The 18,636-nt window shown below is 43.6% G+C and overlaps 1 protein-coding gene across 3 annotated transcripts in view; it reads right to left on the bottom strand.

The window, feature by feature from the left end:
• Positions 1–18,636, bottom strand: part of LRP4 (LDL receptor related protein 4) — an 83,465-nt gene that overhangs the window by 39,601 nt on the left and 25,228 nt on the right. For all 3 annotated transcript variants that reach the window (XM_040601563.1, XM_040601564.1, XM_040601565.1), the window contains exon 2: positions 2,676–2,822. In XM_040601563.1, the coding sequence (XP_040457497.1) occupies positions 2,676–2,822 (147 nt within the window). The remainder of the gene's footprint in view (positions 1–2,675; positions 2,823–18,636) is intronic.

Raw genomic sequence — 18,636 nt, 5'->3', positions numbered from 1 at the left:
CTGCAACCTTGCATATCCGTGAAGCCATGCACTTACCATTTCTATAGAGTCCTTAGCTCCGTTGCTTAACTTTTATTTTTGCTTTCTTCTTTCCACTGAATTGCACTTAAGAGTACTTCTGGCTGTCAGCTGAAAACGGTTCCCTCTTTGTATTTATACCATTACAATGAAATATTTAAAAATGCAGCTCATATACTAGTCCTTCCCCTTGCATCACTTTTCTGCTCTGTATAAATGCAGCTCTTCATCTCCCCTCCTGTCTTGTGAAATCCTGCTCTGCACATGCTGGTTTACTTCTCCCACCAAACTGCAGAGACAAGTTGTTTTCTGAATAAGATGTTCAGACATTCCCATCTTACACATGCTGTTTTCTAGACAGCTCCCTTTGCTTCAGTCTTCTCCCTCCCTTTGCCTTGTTAGAAACTGTTAATTAAAGAAGGCAGAAGTCAACCCCAGTCCCTACATTCTCTGTCTCACTTGGCTGTCTGCCTCTACTTCATACACTTCCCAAACTCCAGTGCCTGACAGCACCAGCAGATTGATTGCAGTTCACTACTACTTCCTAGTTTGCACAGCTTCCATTCAAATCTGTATAGACCAGATTTCCTTCAAGTATTAGGGGTATGCCATAACGACAGCAATACTGTGCAAGACCAAAAGGTTCCTCTTGCCCAGGCCATGGAGATAGACAGGGTGCCAAGATGCAGATGCCTAGAGAAAGGGTGTAAAAACATAGCATGCAAGGAAACGTTCTTCCTCAGAAGACAAAATCTGCCTCTTTTTGTAATACAAAGGCTTCCCAAACAAGAGGTGGCATACTCACCTTTAACAGCCCTCAGAGGATTTTAGATCCATAACCTTTTCTGATTGCTATCTGAGAACGTTTGAAATTTCAGAATCGATGTTTTGTGGCAAGGAGATCCACAGCTGAAGTATATGTTGTATGAACAAGCAACTCGTTAGCTCTGAACCATCTCCTGCCAGAACCTGTGGAAGGCCTTACCCCTCCTGCCCCCAATCCTACCACAGCTGCCTCACTTAAAAACCTTTGGTGCTGGATTTTGTTGAAGCGCAAAGTAGACCTTATTGACAAGTATCTCCTGTCTAAATCATTACTGACTCTCTCGCTCCCTCGCAGCGTTCCAATGGATTTGTGAAGCATGACTTCCCCTTATAAACACCACTCCCCACCCCCCACAAACCCAACTAACACACCAAAAAACCACACAATAAACCAGCCCCCCAATTCCTCTCCCCCACCCTACTCCAAAAAAACTTAAAAAAACCCAAACAAAACACAACACCACCTGTGCTCACTAAGAAGCCAGCAAAACCAGTTTAGTTATTGGATATGCCTTACCTCCCCAAGCCCCTTATTCCTGCTCAGCTTCCCCTTTTCAGCCTGTGCCGTTGAGTCCAGCCTCCTCTCTCCTACTCTTTTCAGACTTTTAATATTATCTTTTCAGTTCCCAGCTCCTCATCTCCTCTTTCTTAAGTATGGCAAGTTCCCAAATTCTTTTCTTTGTTTGATGTAATCACACAGGTTTTCCTTCCACTTTCTTTGATTTCTCCAGTTAAGGTCACTTCCTTGCCCAGTAACCCTTTCACTAATCATCTTTAAACCAAAGACTAATCACCTCAGTTTGCAGGTAACCTATTTTTCAAACCCCCATTTTTCAGCCAAGCCTTCCACGTTGCTCACTATTTGCAAAATTCTAAGAAACATTAAGTGAGAAGAAATTTTCACAAAGCTGGGTTGAGATCTCCCACACTTAAGGAAGAAGAGATTCTCCAAAACAGTATCTGAAAGGTGAGGAAAGCTCCTTTCCTTACAGCAGTCAGCAGTGGAATCCAGGGAAGGCTAGGGAAACGTCCAACAGAGGAAGACAAATCCCTCAGTCACGTTCATTGACAGCAGCCTTACTTCTTCAGCTCTAGGGAAACTTTCAGGAAAGGAGTTGCAGGAAATTGGGCCTTTTTTTCTACCCTTCAATTCTACCATGGTCTGTAGAATCCAGAGAGATGAGGTAAGAAAGCAACTTACTTGTGGCTCCAGGGAGAGAGGTTTTCTCTATTCATCTCTGTCACGCCAAACCCACCAACAGTGACACTTCTCAGTTCTCACCTGGCTGGGCTGAGCTACACGAATGCTGACACTGTGCATACAGAGCAGCTGCAAGGTAACTTCTCTCAGCAGATCCGAAGAGCATTGAATTTTATTACAGTGTTTACCTTTCCCTCCAGGAAAGGTAAGGGCAGCCAAGACAGAAACTAGAACGCTACTTAAGAGGGCAGACACCCTCAATACACTTCCTCACGCCGCTTATTTATTTTCCATTAATATTTACAGCAAAACCATATAATTTAGTTCACAGAGCACTTTTGCAAGGGTGGGAAAAGAGAGGTACTTCCATCCGTCCCTCCTCTCCATCTAAAACATTCACATCCAACAGCTACCTGAAACCAACCACAAAAGGCAGAGCTGGGCATTCACTGTGCTTTACGTCAGTGGACGCTGGCTCTGTTAGACCGAGTACTGAAGTCAGCCAAAAGTATGTTATCTACAGTCTTAAACACTCGTCACACGAAAACTAGGTGCCTATAAAGAAGCACCTGCAGGGAGAAAGTTAAGGCATTCGATTTCCACAAACACAAGTCAAAAATGGTTTCCTTACTGCAGCCATCTTCGTCACTGTGGTCCCCACAGTCATTGTCACCATCACATTGCCATTGGGCAGGGATGCACGTGCATTCACCAAAAGCACTGACAGCACATGTGAAATGATTACGTCCACAGGAGCATTCGGTGCTACTTGTAACACCTGCAAAGGAACAAACAAAGAAAAAAAAGGTAATTTTGAGAGATCTGGTTTAGGGTAAATGCATTAAATACAAAGCGACATAATAATTCTTCTCCATGATCACACTAAATGTATGAACACACACTCAGCTGCAAAGGGAACCATTCACCCCCCTGGTGCTGCTGAAATAGGAGATCGAGCGCAGTTTCCTGGAATGGGGCTATTTGAAGGCAATGGCAAATAGCAACCTGCCAAAAAGAGACTTGGGAATCAGCTGAAAAATGACTTGGCACTAGTCACAACCACATTCAAGGAATCCCAGGTATCAGAACACTTTTTATTTTACAGACTCAGTCGACTCCAAGAGCACAGTGCTGCTGCTGCTCCACCTAGTCCTGACACCACAACAGAAAGGACAGCAAAGATTTTACTTCAGAGAATTATCTAGGATCTTCTCAGACCCTGAACTTTCTAGATGCAAATCTTTTACATGTCACTTCTAACATTTCATCAGACTCCAGTGAAAGAAAAGAAAAAATAATCCTTTCTTATTTATCTGTAGAGATTAAACTGTGACATTACCCCATGCATAACTGACATATATAAAAGAGAAGAGCATTTTCAACTCTACAAAGTGGCCAAAAGAAAATGCAGTCCAAATGTCAATATATAATCTGACAACAACATTTTTTTCCAGCCTTTAAGTCACCTTAAGGAGCTCCCAATCCTTTTCTCTCCTCTCCCAGCTGCAGAACAATACTCCACACAACTCTTGCCTCTCACCCCTGTGCGAATGCAACTAGTTATAGTATTATCCCACATATTCTCTTAATAAATCTCTGCCTTGAGAGACAACAGGCTATAGCCCACCACACGAAACGGAAAAGGTCATGCCTGAACTTCTGTCTGACATTATCTAGACAATCTATATAATCAATATCACTGTTAAACAAATGCTTATTCTATCAATCAGCAACCCCCTGAGGTTAGTCTGTGACTGGATTCTTTTTTGCACTGTTCCTTCTGTATGCAATTCTAACCAACCTAAAGCTCTCAGATTAAACAATATATCATAGGGAAAGTAGTACAGAGGGATACCTGCCCCAAGTGGGAGTTATATACATCCTGAACTATTTCCAAATTTTTTAATCTCATTTCTTACATCTAGTGTATCACTGATGAACCATGTGCTGTAGCAACCTAAGCAAAAAAAAAGAAAAAACCTCAAAATTTTCTTACTTTCCATTCTAATTGAGAAAAGCTGTAACTGCAAAACTGTATGTAACTATGTTGCAATTCTCTCAACAGCAGAATTCCCTCCAGCAGAGACATCCACTCATGCAAGTTAAGCTAAGACTTCAGTTTGGAGGGGATGCACTTCTTCCTGGCGGAAGAATTCCATGATAAGCTCCTTCTGCAACAAAACTGGCTGAGGAGGTTCCTGTCGGTCTCCGCTGCCTGCTCCCAGCTGCTACACTGCAGCTTGCAAGACCTCGCTGCAACGTGCCAAGCACATCCACAAGCTGCTGAATTGGGCCAGCCAGGTTGGTTGTGGGACCTCCCTTCACAGACTGCCATGCCTGTAAGAACCTTTTATTCTTTCCCCCATCTCCGCTACAAGTTATCTTTAAAAGGTTTAGTAGAAAACATCCATGTCGAGGTATTGCTGTATAAGCTAGACAAAGTGGCCAATATCTGGTGTAACGAGGGATAGAGGCAGGAAGAATGTAAGGTGAAAAAGGAACAGGGAGAAGGAAAGGTAAATGAAAGAGGGCAGAGTGGTCAGGATCCTCAAAGGACTTAGCAGGTATGGCCTGGGCAAAGGCTGACTCAAAAAAGACGGCGAGCGAGTGATGTAGAGTCAGAAAGCGAAAGAAGCAGCATAGACATCCCTAAAAAAAAAAGCAAGCAATGCATCATCTATGCAGCATATCCAACTGTTAGAAATAAACACAAGGAAACTCAGAAGAACCACAAACCTCCCCAAAAATCTAACAGGTTCCTCTAAACTGGCAGCACAGGAAATTCGGGACAAGCCACCTCCTGCTGTTGCCTACCACTATACAGAAAGGCAGAACTAGCTGTATATTACATCTGAGGTAGCTGCTGTTTAAATCACCTTTTCCAAAGCAATTTTTCTCCACTATCCTCAACAGTACCCCAAAGCACTGATCCCAGCTACTTTAAGATCCAATACCCCTTCCTGTTGGAGTACACCAAGACAATCATCATCCTCATTACCCCTAGAAAAAAACAAATGTAAAAGTACTAGTGACAGGCTGTGCCTGGCCCACGCTCCACCATGTCCCAGGGTAGCTTCACCAACAGGAAATGATCAAACATCAAGGCAAACAATTCTTAAATTAGGGGAATATATTTAATAATTTATTTCTGGATAAGCATAAATGAGGGCATTGGGGAAAGAGTAAAAGTGAGCTATTTTAGCTCCTGAATAGCAGCATGGATGTACAGCTCTGCAGCAGCACAGAAAGAATTAGTGCAGCTGTCCCAGTCTGCAAACTGCAACTTAATCTGCTGTATTGTCAAACACACAGTTATCTTCGAAAGTTGCTATTAGTACCAGTTTACATATATATATATATACACACACACACACACGTATTAAATCTGTTCTTCCCACCTCATTGAAGCTGCTCTGATCAATCGTCTCTGATTTGTGTTTTTACCATGCCACAGAATCTGCTGGAAGCTGAAGGAGATGTTATGACCCAGATAACACCACTCTCATATGCACTAGCCTCTATCTGTAGCACTATTATATAAACATACTTTGCTTAACCAGTCCAATTTACAACCTTTGTGAGTCTAATGCTTTGTGTTGTGTGACCTTTAGAGTAACTAACCTTCTAGTCACTATAATGATCCATTTTATAAACGATGATTTACCCTAGTCTTAAACTTGGACAAGTAAAACACACTATTGTTCGGAAAGCACGCTAATTCCAGCCTCTAAACAATACCAGCAGAACCAATCCTGGGTGACTACTCTTTATCCAGTAAAAAGAACAGCTTGAATGAAACCTGGGACGACCCCCTGCAGACAGCAGGAATTTTCTCAATGATTTCAATGTGGATAGTGTTTCACCCTTGGTGTCCCATGGTTATTTCCCAGTGCTCAGAGCTCTGGTGACATTACCTTGTAACTGTATCTGTAACAGTAGAGGGCCAGGAAGGATGAAGACGAGAAGTGTGTTTTCTCCAGCTCCCTCAAAGACCAGCGGAAATAGTGCACTTGGTGCGAGAAGCCTCAATGAAAGACTCTAACATCGAGCTCCAGTTGAACGTAGGGAGCGTGGGACAGAAGACTAACCAAGCGCGCACACAAACCTCCAGTATCACGTTTCAATCCCAGTTAGCCAGGGGTCCAGAAACAGGACAGAAGTCAGCCCTTGCTGTTCAAGCAACTGGACCAACAATCAAAGCAGACATATCTACTTACGTTTCTGCACATTCTTCTGAAGCAGGACCAATGTACCTCTGGGCTTAGCCAGGGCAAATGTTTTACCTAAAACTTTTCATCACACTGCAGGCTTGGACATTTTACCAACTCTCTATACTCAAAAAATCGCTTCACTTATACAGGAGGCAAAACCCCAACATATTTTAACAACGCATACAAAATACACAAAAGCTAAACAGAAGCATAGCCAGGTGCTGAGCTGCCACCACTCAACTTCCCTGGCCTCTCGATACCTCGTGTGGCCACCACACAACCTCCCTACTCTCTCACTTGCCCATAGGTACAAGCAACCAAAAAATCATCTTCACTGGCTGCAGACTGGTTTCCTCCAGATGCGATAGCAGCAGGATCCAGTAGCCAAACAGTTTTCATAGCGAAGTATTATACAAAAAGCCTCCAGATTTTAAAAACAAGAAGTCAGCCTAAACACAGGCCTCGTACTTAACATTTGCCATCACCTTAAATTTAGCATGGCACGTCAGTTTCTTTAGATTCCTTCCAAACACCCTCCCCATCTTCATGTTTATCTAACAAATGAAACATGTCCTGAGGGAGGGTGGTTTCCCCCACCCCTCTCACCCTTAAAAAGATAGTTAGGGTCTTTGTAATTTTATGTCTAAAGTTGGCAAAACAGTTATGTCATTTCTGGCTGAAAAGCAAAAGTAAACAACCACCCTGTTATTTCTGCAGATCTTTCTTTTGGGGGGAGGGTAGGGGAGGTTGCTTAAACAATAAATTGTTACTCCTCCTTTTTTTTCTTTTTTTTTTTTAAACCCCTCTCCCCCCACAACTCTTCATTAGGTCAAACAGCCCATAAAGAAAAACCTAATATACAAAGCTTCATTTTGCTGCTGAGGTCCCTTGCTCAGAGCTGTTACAGAACAGCCCTGTATTTGCCAGAGATCCACAGAAACATCGACATTACAAAGGAAGCTTAAGCAGACAAAATAATTACTAAATTGAACTCTGTAGCCTTTGTTTCTGTTAGGGACCGCAGATTTCTAGAGGAGAGTGAAAACACTGTTTTAAGTCCTGATGGCATGTTTTTTTCCAAAAGGAGATATGCTAATTCTATTTTCAATAAAAATAATGACAGATGGCAGCTCTTACCACTATTTTGTGGCAGTTCAACCTTCTATGGGCTGTTGCTTCAACATGGAATCACACAACAGCCCAGGCTGGAAGAGACCTGGAAAGATCACCTGGTCCCACCTTCGGTGGGAAAGGGAGCCTAGATGAGATTGCCTAGCACCCTGTTCCATCACGTCTTGAAACCTACAGCAATGGGAGCTCTACCACATCCCTGGGAAGGCAGTTCCAGTGAATGGATGTTCTTACAGTAAAAAAATTTCTTTCTTACGTTGAAACAAACACATTCCTGCTCTTCAGGATCCATCAGCTCTGCCAGGCCCTGGCAGCATTCTAGCAATAGCAGGATTTTCTCACAGTCCTGTAATATGGATGAAGTTTCCTCAACTGGATGTTGACCAAGAATACGGATTGAACAACTGCCAAAGATCTATGGTCAACACCATGCTGCCTTTCCACATTGTCTTTCTTTCCAGGTCCCAAGAACCGACTACATAAGACACTCTTCCACTCAATGCCACCCTGTCAGTGGCATCTTTTCCCCTTCATCCAAACACAGGAATTCTTATTGTTATTTTTGGAAGTTGTAGTAGTATTAAATTCACAGCCATCAGTTTGCTTGTGCCATCCCGCAGTTCTGCATGTACCTGTAACACGGGGTAGCATAGTTAACCATGGCCAATTATCCATTTAGTTCTGTAATGCAATGAAAACAGCACCAACAGGTTTAGAAAACCCAGAACTATGAGATACTTGGCATGACTTACAGCTGCAGACTGTTCAGCTCAGAATCAGAAGCCTCTGGAAAGAACAATCATCCTTTTGGTCCAGGACTGAGTAACACAGGGATGTGGGTTCCTTCACCTCCACAGACAGGCACCTAACTCAGCATTCTATGACATACACAAGACCTTCTGTGGAAGGCAGAGATCTTTCTGCAACCTCTTCACAAGAAAAAAAAAAAAAAAACACAACAAAAAGTTGACAGCACCATCTTTTATGATTTTAGTCCTACTATACAAAAATCCTGGCAGAGGACAGAAGGTGTAAGTGGATATTGAACGGGTATGACAATACAGTACGAATATCTGACAGTTACAGTGACAATGAGGGAAAAATCCAGGACTGTGAAGAATAATCGGAATATGAATAATGGAATTAAAGGAAAAAAGAGAGAAAGCAGGTCCTAACAGTGACGGATATAAGGCCATTATTTTTTGCCGCAGAGAAAGTGTGGAAGGATATCACCAGAAGCACTTATGAACAAATTTGGGCTAAGCATCAGAATATTTTGCCCTGGTTTCAACAGATCCACTTCATTTCTTATTTCTGTATTTTAAGAATGCATGAGCATCCGATTTGTTTATTTGGGGTTAAAAATAGTGAGTTCTGTAGCATAGCCGTTAATAGCCTCTTTAACACCTTGCACATCTGTTGTTGGAAGGCCTGTGTGAGATACCATTTGCTCTCTTACTCCACTTGTAGGGCAGGCTCGCTTCTGCATTCCCATCCCACACACACCTTGATGAGGGCAGACCTCGACATTTCAGATGGCCTGGAACAGAGTTCAGTTGATACATTTTCCTGCTTCATCCAGCACTTCCCTCAGTGTTTCTACAGCAAAGCAGCTCAGCTTTTTTTGCTTGCCTATCTTGAGGGAAAAATGAAAATTTTTGATTCCTCTCTTACCCAAACAGCAGTTTCCACTGAAGGAAAGTACAGTTAATCCAGCTTTAGAAGAGGGATTTGCTGACCATTGTTTAAACCCAGAGCTCTGCTGGCAGACACAAAGGCAACATTACAGCACAACAGACTGATGTCAGAAGGGGCACCACGTGCTGATAAAAGCCAACAGAGCTTTCTCTCTCTCTTTCTTTCTTTTTTTTTTTTAAAAAAAAACACAACTCCCATTATAAAAGCATTTGAAGCAGTTCTGACTGGGTACCCACACAGCTTCCAAGTATTTGATGGCTGCCTAGAGTAAAACTAACTTCACTAGGAAAATCTACCCAAAAGTTTTCAAAAGTTTCAACAGAACTGTTTCGGTTTGGTTTGAGGAAGAATGTGATAGGGGTAAGGTTAAAAAAAAAAAAAAAAAAAAATCAACAAAAAACCAACCCAAAACCCAACAAAACCACACCAGCCAGAGAAGAGAGGTTGAAGATGTTACAGCTTTTTGGTAATTCGAGTATTGTGCCTCTATTGGCAGTCTCTGAGTAAGGATGAAAGTTTCCCAGGCTTAGAGGTTCCCCTCCAAGTTTGCAAACACAGGGATACCTCAGTCCTGCACCAGCTGGTTCTCAAACACGTGGCTGAACAAAGTTCTAGGGAGAGGCACACTATCGAGCACAACCGCCCTTCAGTTCTCATATTAAACTTCACAACTACGCAGGTTAGACCTGAAAAGCATTACACTTGACGTGACCACAAGGAATAGGAAGCATAAGGAAGATAAATTCCACAGGGTGCCCACTGACAGGGACCCAAAGAAAACCAGGGGTGCAACAAGCACGTAGACTGAGTCAGTGGCTGGTGCAATGGGTGTGTGCAGGAGGTGGAGCGAGACTGGAACAGAAGCCTGGAACAGAAGCCGTTTTTTCAGTAACACCACATGGGTCAAGAGATACAAGGCCTTAAAAACACGTTTGAGTCTCTGGGGCCCGATTCTGATCCCACAGAAGTAAAGACTACCAACCCCACCGAAAACCTCACCCTGCACCCAGGGAATAGGACAGCATTTATAAAAACAATTATTGAAAAAGCAATACCAAAGGATGATTTGATTTGAACAGGAAAAGACTCAAGGATCAAGAAGTAATTGTCACAGCTTCTGCTCCCAAATCCCTTAAGTCATAAACAAACACCTTGCAACAAACAACGTGACTATAACTGAGGTCTCTAGATTCTTGTCCTCACTCTAGCCGTATCTTTTACAGCATTTGACAAAATTAATTCTTCCCGTCTAGAAGTGGGGATACTACTATTATGTCAGCACAGCGTACTAAGGTTTAACATTTAATGTGTGTTTCTACATAACCGGAGTCTTTGAAAAGAAGGGGCAGCTGAAGGGACAGTATTATTGCCATGAGATCCTCATCAAAAACTAGCTCAGATTGGCTCGGCTACCAGCACACGCAGACCAAAAAATCAGCTGAGGGACCATAAACAAAAGATAATGAGAAATGGCAGCAAGTCAAGCTGCAGGGGGTAGGGACGGTTAGTAGGTATCACAGGGATCAGCATTAGATCCAGTCCCATTAAATAACTTCATTAATGATCTGGAAAAGAGAATAAATATCGTGTTAAAGGAGCCTGCAAATGATACGGGAAGAGGAAATATTCTTCTGCAAACACCACAGAGGAAAAAGAAATAATATAGAAGGGACCTCAGATTATTAGAATTATGGGCAGGAAATGAAGATTCAATCTTAAAAATATATTTTTTTTAGACCTAGTGCATCTGGTGGAAAATACTTTGAAGCAGATACTCAAATGAAAAGAAAAATCTGGGAGGCAGCAATACTTGGAGAAATCAAGGAACAATAAAAGACAAGCTAGCCACTAGTTTATGTTATGACACAATATGGCAGCCAAAAACATGACTTTAGGCTAAAAATGCCAAAGTGTCACATCATGGAGAAGAAACTTTCTCCCTGCACAAAACGGGTATATAAGATTCAGTTCCACACTGAGGCTGATATAGGGAAACTAAACAGCATATTCTAACCACAGCAACAAAATGTTTATCAAAGGTGTGTTACCGCACACTGCTCCCTCAAGACTTCAAATAGATTCTGTCTGAAGCCTGAACCAACATGGCATTTTTCCCCCCTGATGAATATTTAGTTTTTGACATCAGACAAAAGGCAACAACTGTCAATTCTGTGCTTTTTTTTTTTTTTTTCCTAAACAGAACTTTCATGATTCCGTTTACTGAGCAACACCTCAGTTGCCTATGGAAATAGCTCATGGTGGACAACCCATGAAGTCCCAGCATAGAAAGAGCAAATCCTGTCAAACACATCAAAATCTCAGCCCAAAGGCAGGCAAGGAGTATCAGGCAGACGACAACCGTCTGAAGCAGCTGGGGAATTCTATCAAGCAAGGTCAGATAGCAGAAAGTCGTATCTGAGTGACTTTTCCCCTGGCTCTCCCTTCGGATTCCTATGCAGGTCTTTCCTGGTAACACCAGGACTGCTCTGTAAGAACCTGGTAAACCACTACGCTAGTTTCCTGATCTTTTGGTTAAAATGTGACTATATTGTGATGCTTTTTGCACGTTAACTTGCCATTAAATGGCAAATGTCCCATTTTCCCTAACTACAAGGCTCCCTCAAACATTCGTGGCTGGCAGGAGTTAAAAATGCAGGTTTTGTTCTGTAGCTCTGCATGCCTGCCAAGCCCTGCTGCCATCCAAGAAACCAAGCACCGTACCAGCCCGCTCCAGGTGTCATGTCCAATGTCAAAAGGAATAGACATCTTTTAGAAAGGGCTTTGAGCGTTTCAAAAGATCACAATTCAAGATGCTGGTTCTCCCACTCTCTCTACAAGTGTGTTCAAAAATTAATTAGATAGCGGGAGCATGTTTTCACCTTTACAGACTCTTGGTAAAACAAAGACCAAAGGAAGTCATGAGCTGCAGTATACCATCTCTGACATTCTGCTTCTCACCTCCAAGGCCCTTACTGGAAGAGATCCAGCCTCCTAAAGCCTTTTAACCCACGTATTTACATTTTCTCTGTGGACTAATTAATTTTTCCTACATATAAACCAGGATTCCAAGGAGCAAGATCATTACGCTTCCCATCTTGTGAAATTTTCCTCCTGTTACTATCAAAAGCACCCCTTCAGCCTTGGCATTTCATTATCAGTAGATCATCTCTCTTAAGCAGTGTGCATTTCATCCGTATTGTATGATGAAGTGCAGAGCGATACCTGAAGGATGCCATCAAGAAACATACTTGGCTGATTTTAGCCTGGGGTGGCATTTCCTTGCGTAGCTGCAAGCTCCTGTGCAACTGCATGTCAATAGAGAAGCACAACGAAGGATCCAAGGGACAGATACAAAGGGTTCACCCACAGCACTCAACTTCTTGTCATGCAGGACCATTCCACTCACGCACATTAAACAGAAATGAAACACCACTCAGAAATGCAGAGAATAATAAAAGGTTGCTGCTGCATAACATCATTCAGAAATTTCATCATTTGCTCTAGACAGTGCGGGGATGTTTTGCTGGACCACCAGGGCCTGGCGGGCAGAACGACGTGACTCAGACACTTTCAGAATACACACATGCTAGACAAACACTTCAAAATACCACCTTAAGCCTACATCATGCTTCATAAGAATTAGTCACCTCCCCAACATGAGACATATAACTTTCCGTTTCTTTCACTGAATTATATTTTTTTTAAACCACACACTAACAGCCTCTATCCTTTCCTGTCCCATAAGGACTGTGAACAATTTACTGCTCATTTATCATGAATCATGCAGTACAGTAGACACTAAAATTTAGAAAATAATAGAACAACAGCAGAAATGTTACCAGGAGACCTTCACAATACCAGAAAATTGGCAAGTGCCAGCTAGAGGAGGAACCTGCTGTTTCAAAGAGATAATAATAATATTTCACCTACTCTAGTCACCAAAGAGTTTCACTAGCATGACAGCTCTTGAGAACGAAGCTCATGGAGCAGTCAGAAACCCTTCTACTATATCAATGTTCACGGAGATAAGCCACAGATATTGATCAGGACTAGTGAAACACTGGCGTTTTCCCCTGTTACAGACAGAAAATGTTGGTATTCTCAAGTTCCATAAGCTTTCCTTTAACTCTTTCATTAATCGTTACTCCACAGAGATGGATTTCTCTCATCCTTCTCTTCTCCAAATAAATTAAAATGAGGAAACAAAGGGAAAGAGGCACAGAGACATAGCAGCACTAGTGGCATTTGTTGGAGAAGACAAGAAATGGTCCAAAAGGAAAAACCTAAGCAGCTTCAATTAATATGCATCTTAGAAGATATTCCTGTGATAGCAGTTGATGTACAAATTTGGGGCAGCTATGAGATCCATATCCATGTTTTCTAAATATTGGACAACAAAAGCTCACCTACTCCTCTAAAGCCAAAGCACCACTTTAATCAAATGCTGTCACTTCCAGCCTTCAGAAAGAAGAATTTGGGCAACACAGGCTCTCGCCAAGCCCCTAGGAACAGACCCCTGCTCTTGCTGCTAGAGGCAGTGTTTTGTGAAAGGATTGATTCAGTCACTGCTGTCCCTCAAGCGTACCGCAGATCTACTCAAGTTTACTTTAAACTAGGTAATTTGGGGGTTGGTGTCAGCAGATCACGAAAGCAAAGAGCTGCAACTCACCTGCAAAAGTCGGCAAAAGCAGCAGAGTAAATACTTGAAGCTATTACCCTACAGCGAGCCTTACATTACCTCAGCTACAGAAGGTCAAGGTTTACTACAGTCACAGCAAGGATACGCTCTGTCACTTCTGGGCAATAACCTGGAAGAATCAGAACTTCAGAGCTATCTCAGAAATTCGGGAGCTTTCCAATCCTCCCCCTTCACTGAATGGAGACAAATGCAAACAACCTACAACACCTAACAAAAAACAGCTTGGCATCTGTCACTCATAACAGCAGAATGAGAAAACAAAGGTTTCATTTGCATCCATGCATTCCTCCCTATTTTCCTTCACTTCCCTTAGTTTAACTAACCCAAGTATTAACTTTAAAGGCAAATAAACTTTCAGTACTTTTCCAACATACTGTTTCTGCTCCCATTTCTGTCACATCCTCTTCCGAGCTGTGAACACCATTGGGATTTCACTGAATCCCTTGCTTAACAGCTAGGAAAGACACAGCTGTCATCTCACTGTGCACGGACAAACTGAACCCGACTCAAGCTAAAAACCAAGCAAAAGAGAACCCACTCAGTTTCCAGTTTCATATAGGATAGCTATGCATCCTCCTGCCACATAAACAGTAATGGCCTCCAACTCCGGCAGATGCTACTGAAGAGCCAATTACAGGTCACAGCATTAAGGAAAACTGAAATTAATGCCAATCTATTTTAATCTACTCTCTGTAAACTGCACCTGTTTAATTGCAGCTTCAGAAGAAGCTAAGCTGTCTCAGGATAGTGGGGGGAAGGAAAATGAAGCGGTCAAAAGAGGACAGCTAAGAGAAGGAAGCACTGCTGTCATCTTTGCTTGAAAAGTAGCACTCAGAGGCTTTAGGGAACCAAGAAAAACTACAAGTGGTATTTTTTGAGCTGGGTCGCAAGGATTAAAGCCTGGTAAACATACTTCAGAAAATTCAGAACACAAAGGATCCCATCCAGTCCCCCCTCCTTACCACAGATTATCTGACAGATTGGCTCCTTTCTCTTTAGATTCAGAAGCTTCTTGAGCTTTCACCTTCTTCTCCCACCCCATTTAGGACCTTTGTTAATTAGTGCATCAGTGCTTGTCCAGTGCTCTCTGGATTTACAAAGCACCCATAACCTTGCTCACAACACATTCGGCAGACATTTCTGACCTGGCCTTCAAGGCTTCACCCTGCATTGGCTCTCCAAAAGACGCTAAACATGTTTGTCCCACAGGAAATTATCAGCCAGCCTCTTCATCTTTCAGATGCTCCAGGCACTGGACCAGCAGTAAGGACATTCTGCTCTTCAGAACATATGCCCAACTTTCCTCCAGAACTAGAACTCAGAGCATTCTTTTGTTCATTTAACCTATTCAAGACAAAAGCCAAGTTCCTCTGTTTGATCAGTCCCAGAACACATCAACATGGATAGTCATACACTTTTTTTCAGGAGATAAAAATGCAAGTGTTGTAAAGTCCTCCTCTTCAGGGAACCTAATGTTCTAGCTGGACTGCAGTTGTCCAGGCACATAGTGCAAGAAGACAAATTCTGCCTCCAAAAAAGCCCATTTTGGCTTTTGTGGGCTGCAGTCAGATTCTTCCCATCATTACAGCACGATAGAAAAGGCCAGGTTCCTGGACACGACAGAGACTGTTCTCTTACAGGGTCATTCTAAGGAGTTTATTTTGGTCTTCTATAAAGAGGCCACCACGTTAGCGGTGGAGCGTCTGAGCTTTGTAGCTTTCCAGCTCTGCCACACGAGAGACTGGGAAGCCAACCACAGCAGCTCTGCTTAGCAGAGGAGTTCTCCAGGGAAGGGATAGGATACACAGTGTGGTTTTGTGGCACTAAGGAGGCAGAAGCTCATTTTTGCAATCCCACAGGCAGGAGGACTTCAAAAGCACAAACCACAAGATAAATGAAGCTATCTTGGGACAAAGAAAGTTGTTCTGTATGCTGTTTTCTAAAAAATAACCCCACACATGATATTATGTTGCCCTCAGAGGATGAGCAGCAAAGGGGCAATTATTAACTGGCCAGACTGAGCTGGAAGAACAGGGTTGGGCCTGGCAAAGACAGAGGTACCACACAACCACAGAGGCATCACAGCAACTGTGCTGCCTACCGGAGAGCTGTATTAACTGAAAAGTAAAAAAGAAACCTTTACCAGTAATGGGTTTTTTAATATGTATACGTATATACATACACACACACGTGCACTCAAAAACACAAGCTTAATGCAAATATGTTTTATGGGCTCAGAAGGGATAAGTCCTTTCCAGTATTCCAATTGCCAACAGGAAAAACAAGAACGTCGGTGATGGGGTTACTGCAGGGCAGCTATGCTGTACATCAGCCCCTGTTCAGCCCACCCACATTCGTTTGCTTTCTAAGCAGCTCACGAAGCACCAGCCTATACCTCCCACAGCACCTGGCCTTCAGACTCCTTTGCAACGCTTAGAAAGTGGTCACAAAACTCTTCCTCTGCTTCAACTGGAAGTCTCAGGTGCTGCCTCTACAAATCCACAAGCTCCACAGTTCGCTCGTATTCACACCCCAGAAAAATTATCCACAATAGTGAAAAGCACCAAAGTATCCCTTGCAGCCAATTTCATACCTCACTTTGGGTTTCACCCTCAACGAAGTAACAGCAACAGCACTGAGGCAGGGGGAGGAAGATGCACAAAAAGCAAACCAGCCTAATTACGGAACCATGTCTTTGTAGGTACGTGTGTGGCCTCCACTATTAGTGTCCAAGTGCCTTTTCCTACTAATGAACAATTTCAACAGCTCTTAAAAACTGGGAAGTATTATCTTCAGTTCAGAAGCAGAGAACGGAAGCCAAACAGCACAGATCTGCAAGTATTTGGGCGCTCAAGTAATTTAAAATCACTTGAGAATTAGACATCTAACTGTCATTACGCATCTGGCCAAAGAGATTTCGACCTGACTGGGTATTGCTAAGTGCACATACCTCCCACTTCAGGCACTCCCCATGCTTGGAAACCTGAGCCCTAAGTGACTTCCCAAAGAACTTGTGGCCAAACTGAGAAATTAATGCAGATCCTACGCGGTCCCAGTCCACTTCTTAAGCAGGGCACAATTTGCCCTGCCTGTACCTAGGTCCTTACCCCAGAGAGCTCATTAAAACAAACTTGCAGGAAATCAAAGTCACTCTTGCACAAATGTGGAAGGATTTACACACGTTGCTTGGGAAGTCAAAGTAACACCTCTTGCTCCACTTCACCAGTCTGCTCCCCTATGCTCCCTGACCCAAATTAAGTCAAATCCAAGTTCTACTTCCCCAAAAAAAGGTCAAAGTCAGGCTCCTGAGACCCTCTTGGGGGTTCCCAAGTTCCCGTATTAGCCTTACAATTATTAAAAGGCCAACATTAAAGGAAGTCCAGCCCTGAGGCCACTGTTGATCTAATAAACACTGGAATTAGATTTCTTCTCAGTGAAGAGGCTGCCCGCCTGATGGCACAAGGCCAACATTTAAATGCTACTGTTGCTCAGAGCCCTAAATTAGTTTTGGATCTGGGGAGTTTGCCTTGAGCTACAGCCAAAAGAAACATAGGAACTGGAGGAAAATTTGTTAAACGTTAACAGAGCTGCGGAAAAGGACTACGGCAGGGCTAGTAGGTGGCAGGGAGGAAGGAAGGGAAGCCACAAACAGAAGAGACACAAGCAGCAAGACGTGGGAAGTGAGCAACAAGGAAGATTTTTGTGCAGAAGCGACTCCCCTGTCCAATCCCCCATTTAGTTGCAGGAACAGCAGATTCTTAGGTCCCACTTGCTCATAGGTTTTTTTGCAACTACAGTGGTTCTCATCTACCTTCCTCTCCACGTCCAAAATACAGAATGAGAACCTGAGGAAACTCTGTCACTCCTGACTCCTTGGCTGTGTCAATGCTGAGTTACCATGAAACTTGACTGTCATCCTTGGTCAGCTAGGAGCAGGCGGATATTTGCAGTCTCCCTGGCTGGGATCTCGGCAGATCCCACATTCTCGGGGGCGGTGGTACACACTGCCTGCAGGAGCACGACCTGCAGCAGGCTCTTTTCACGAAGAGGATGCACTGAAAACAGTGCGAGATCCTGTCTGTTCACGTTGTTTTCCATTTTACTGATGAAGTAGAGGGACTCAGCACATTACCCTTCTTCCCTTGAACACTCAATCTAATACAAGTGTCTATGCAGAGAAAGTTTAAAGATACTCCCATTTTGACTTTTTTCCCTTCTCCTTTTCCCAACAGGAAGGAGCTAAGCATGAAGACTCCTGCTTTTGACAGTTGCTTCCCAGGAAGCCAAGCCAGTGAGGACACAACCTGCACTGGTAGCTTCTGATGGAAGTGACCAGACATGGAGGACAAGATAAAGGAAGATCAGGAACTTCCATCTCAGAAAGCTCCTATGACAAGGTGACCCACTTAGTAGCCAAGGGAAACTATGTTGTCTACCTAGACTTTGGTAAGGCCTTTGAAAACATTTCCCAGAACATCTCCTGGAAAAACTGGCTGCTCCTGGCTCTGACAGGTGGGCTCTACACTGGGTTAAAAAACTGACAGCCGACCCCAGCGAGTGGTGGAGAATGGAGTCACTGGAGAATGGAGTCACTGGAGAATGGAGTCACGTCCCGCTGGTGGCCAGGCACAAGTGGTGTTCCCCAGGGCTCCGTGCTGGGGCCAGCCCCGTTTAACAGCTTTATCAGTAATCTGGATGAGGGGATCAGGTGCACCCGCGGGCAGCTCACAGGTGGCACCGGGCTGGGGGCAGTGGCTCTGCCGGGGGGCAGGGGGCTCGGGAGGGCTGGGCAGGCCGGGCCGGGGGGCCAAGGCCAAGCGTGCGAGGGGCGGCGCGGCTCAGCGCCGGGGGCC

Source organism: Falco naumanni, chromosome 7 (assembly GCF_017639655.2).
Source record: "Falco naumanni isolate bFalNau1 chromosome 7, bFalNau1.pat, whole genome shotgun sequence".
Classification (NCBI taxonomy): Eukaryota; Metazoa; Chordata; class Aves; order Falconiformes; family Falconidae; genus Falco; species Falco naumanni.
Note: the sequence above shows the minus strand (reverse complement) of the source record. Positions and strands in the feature narration are given on the sequence as shown.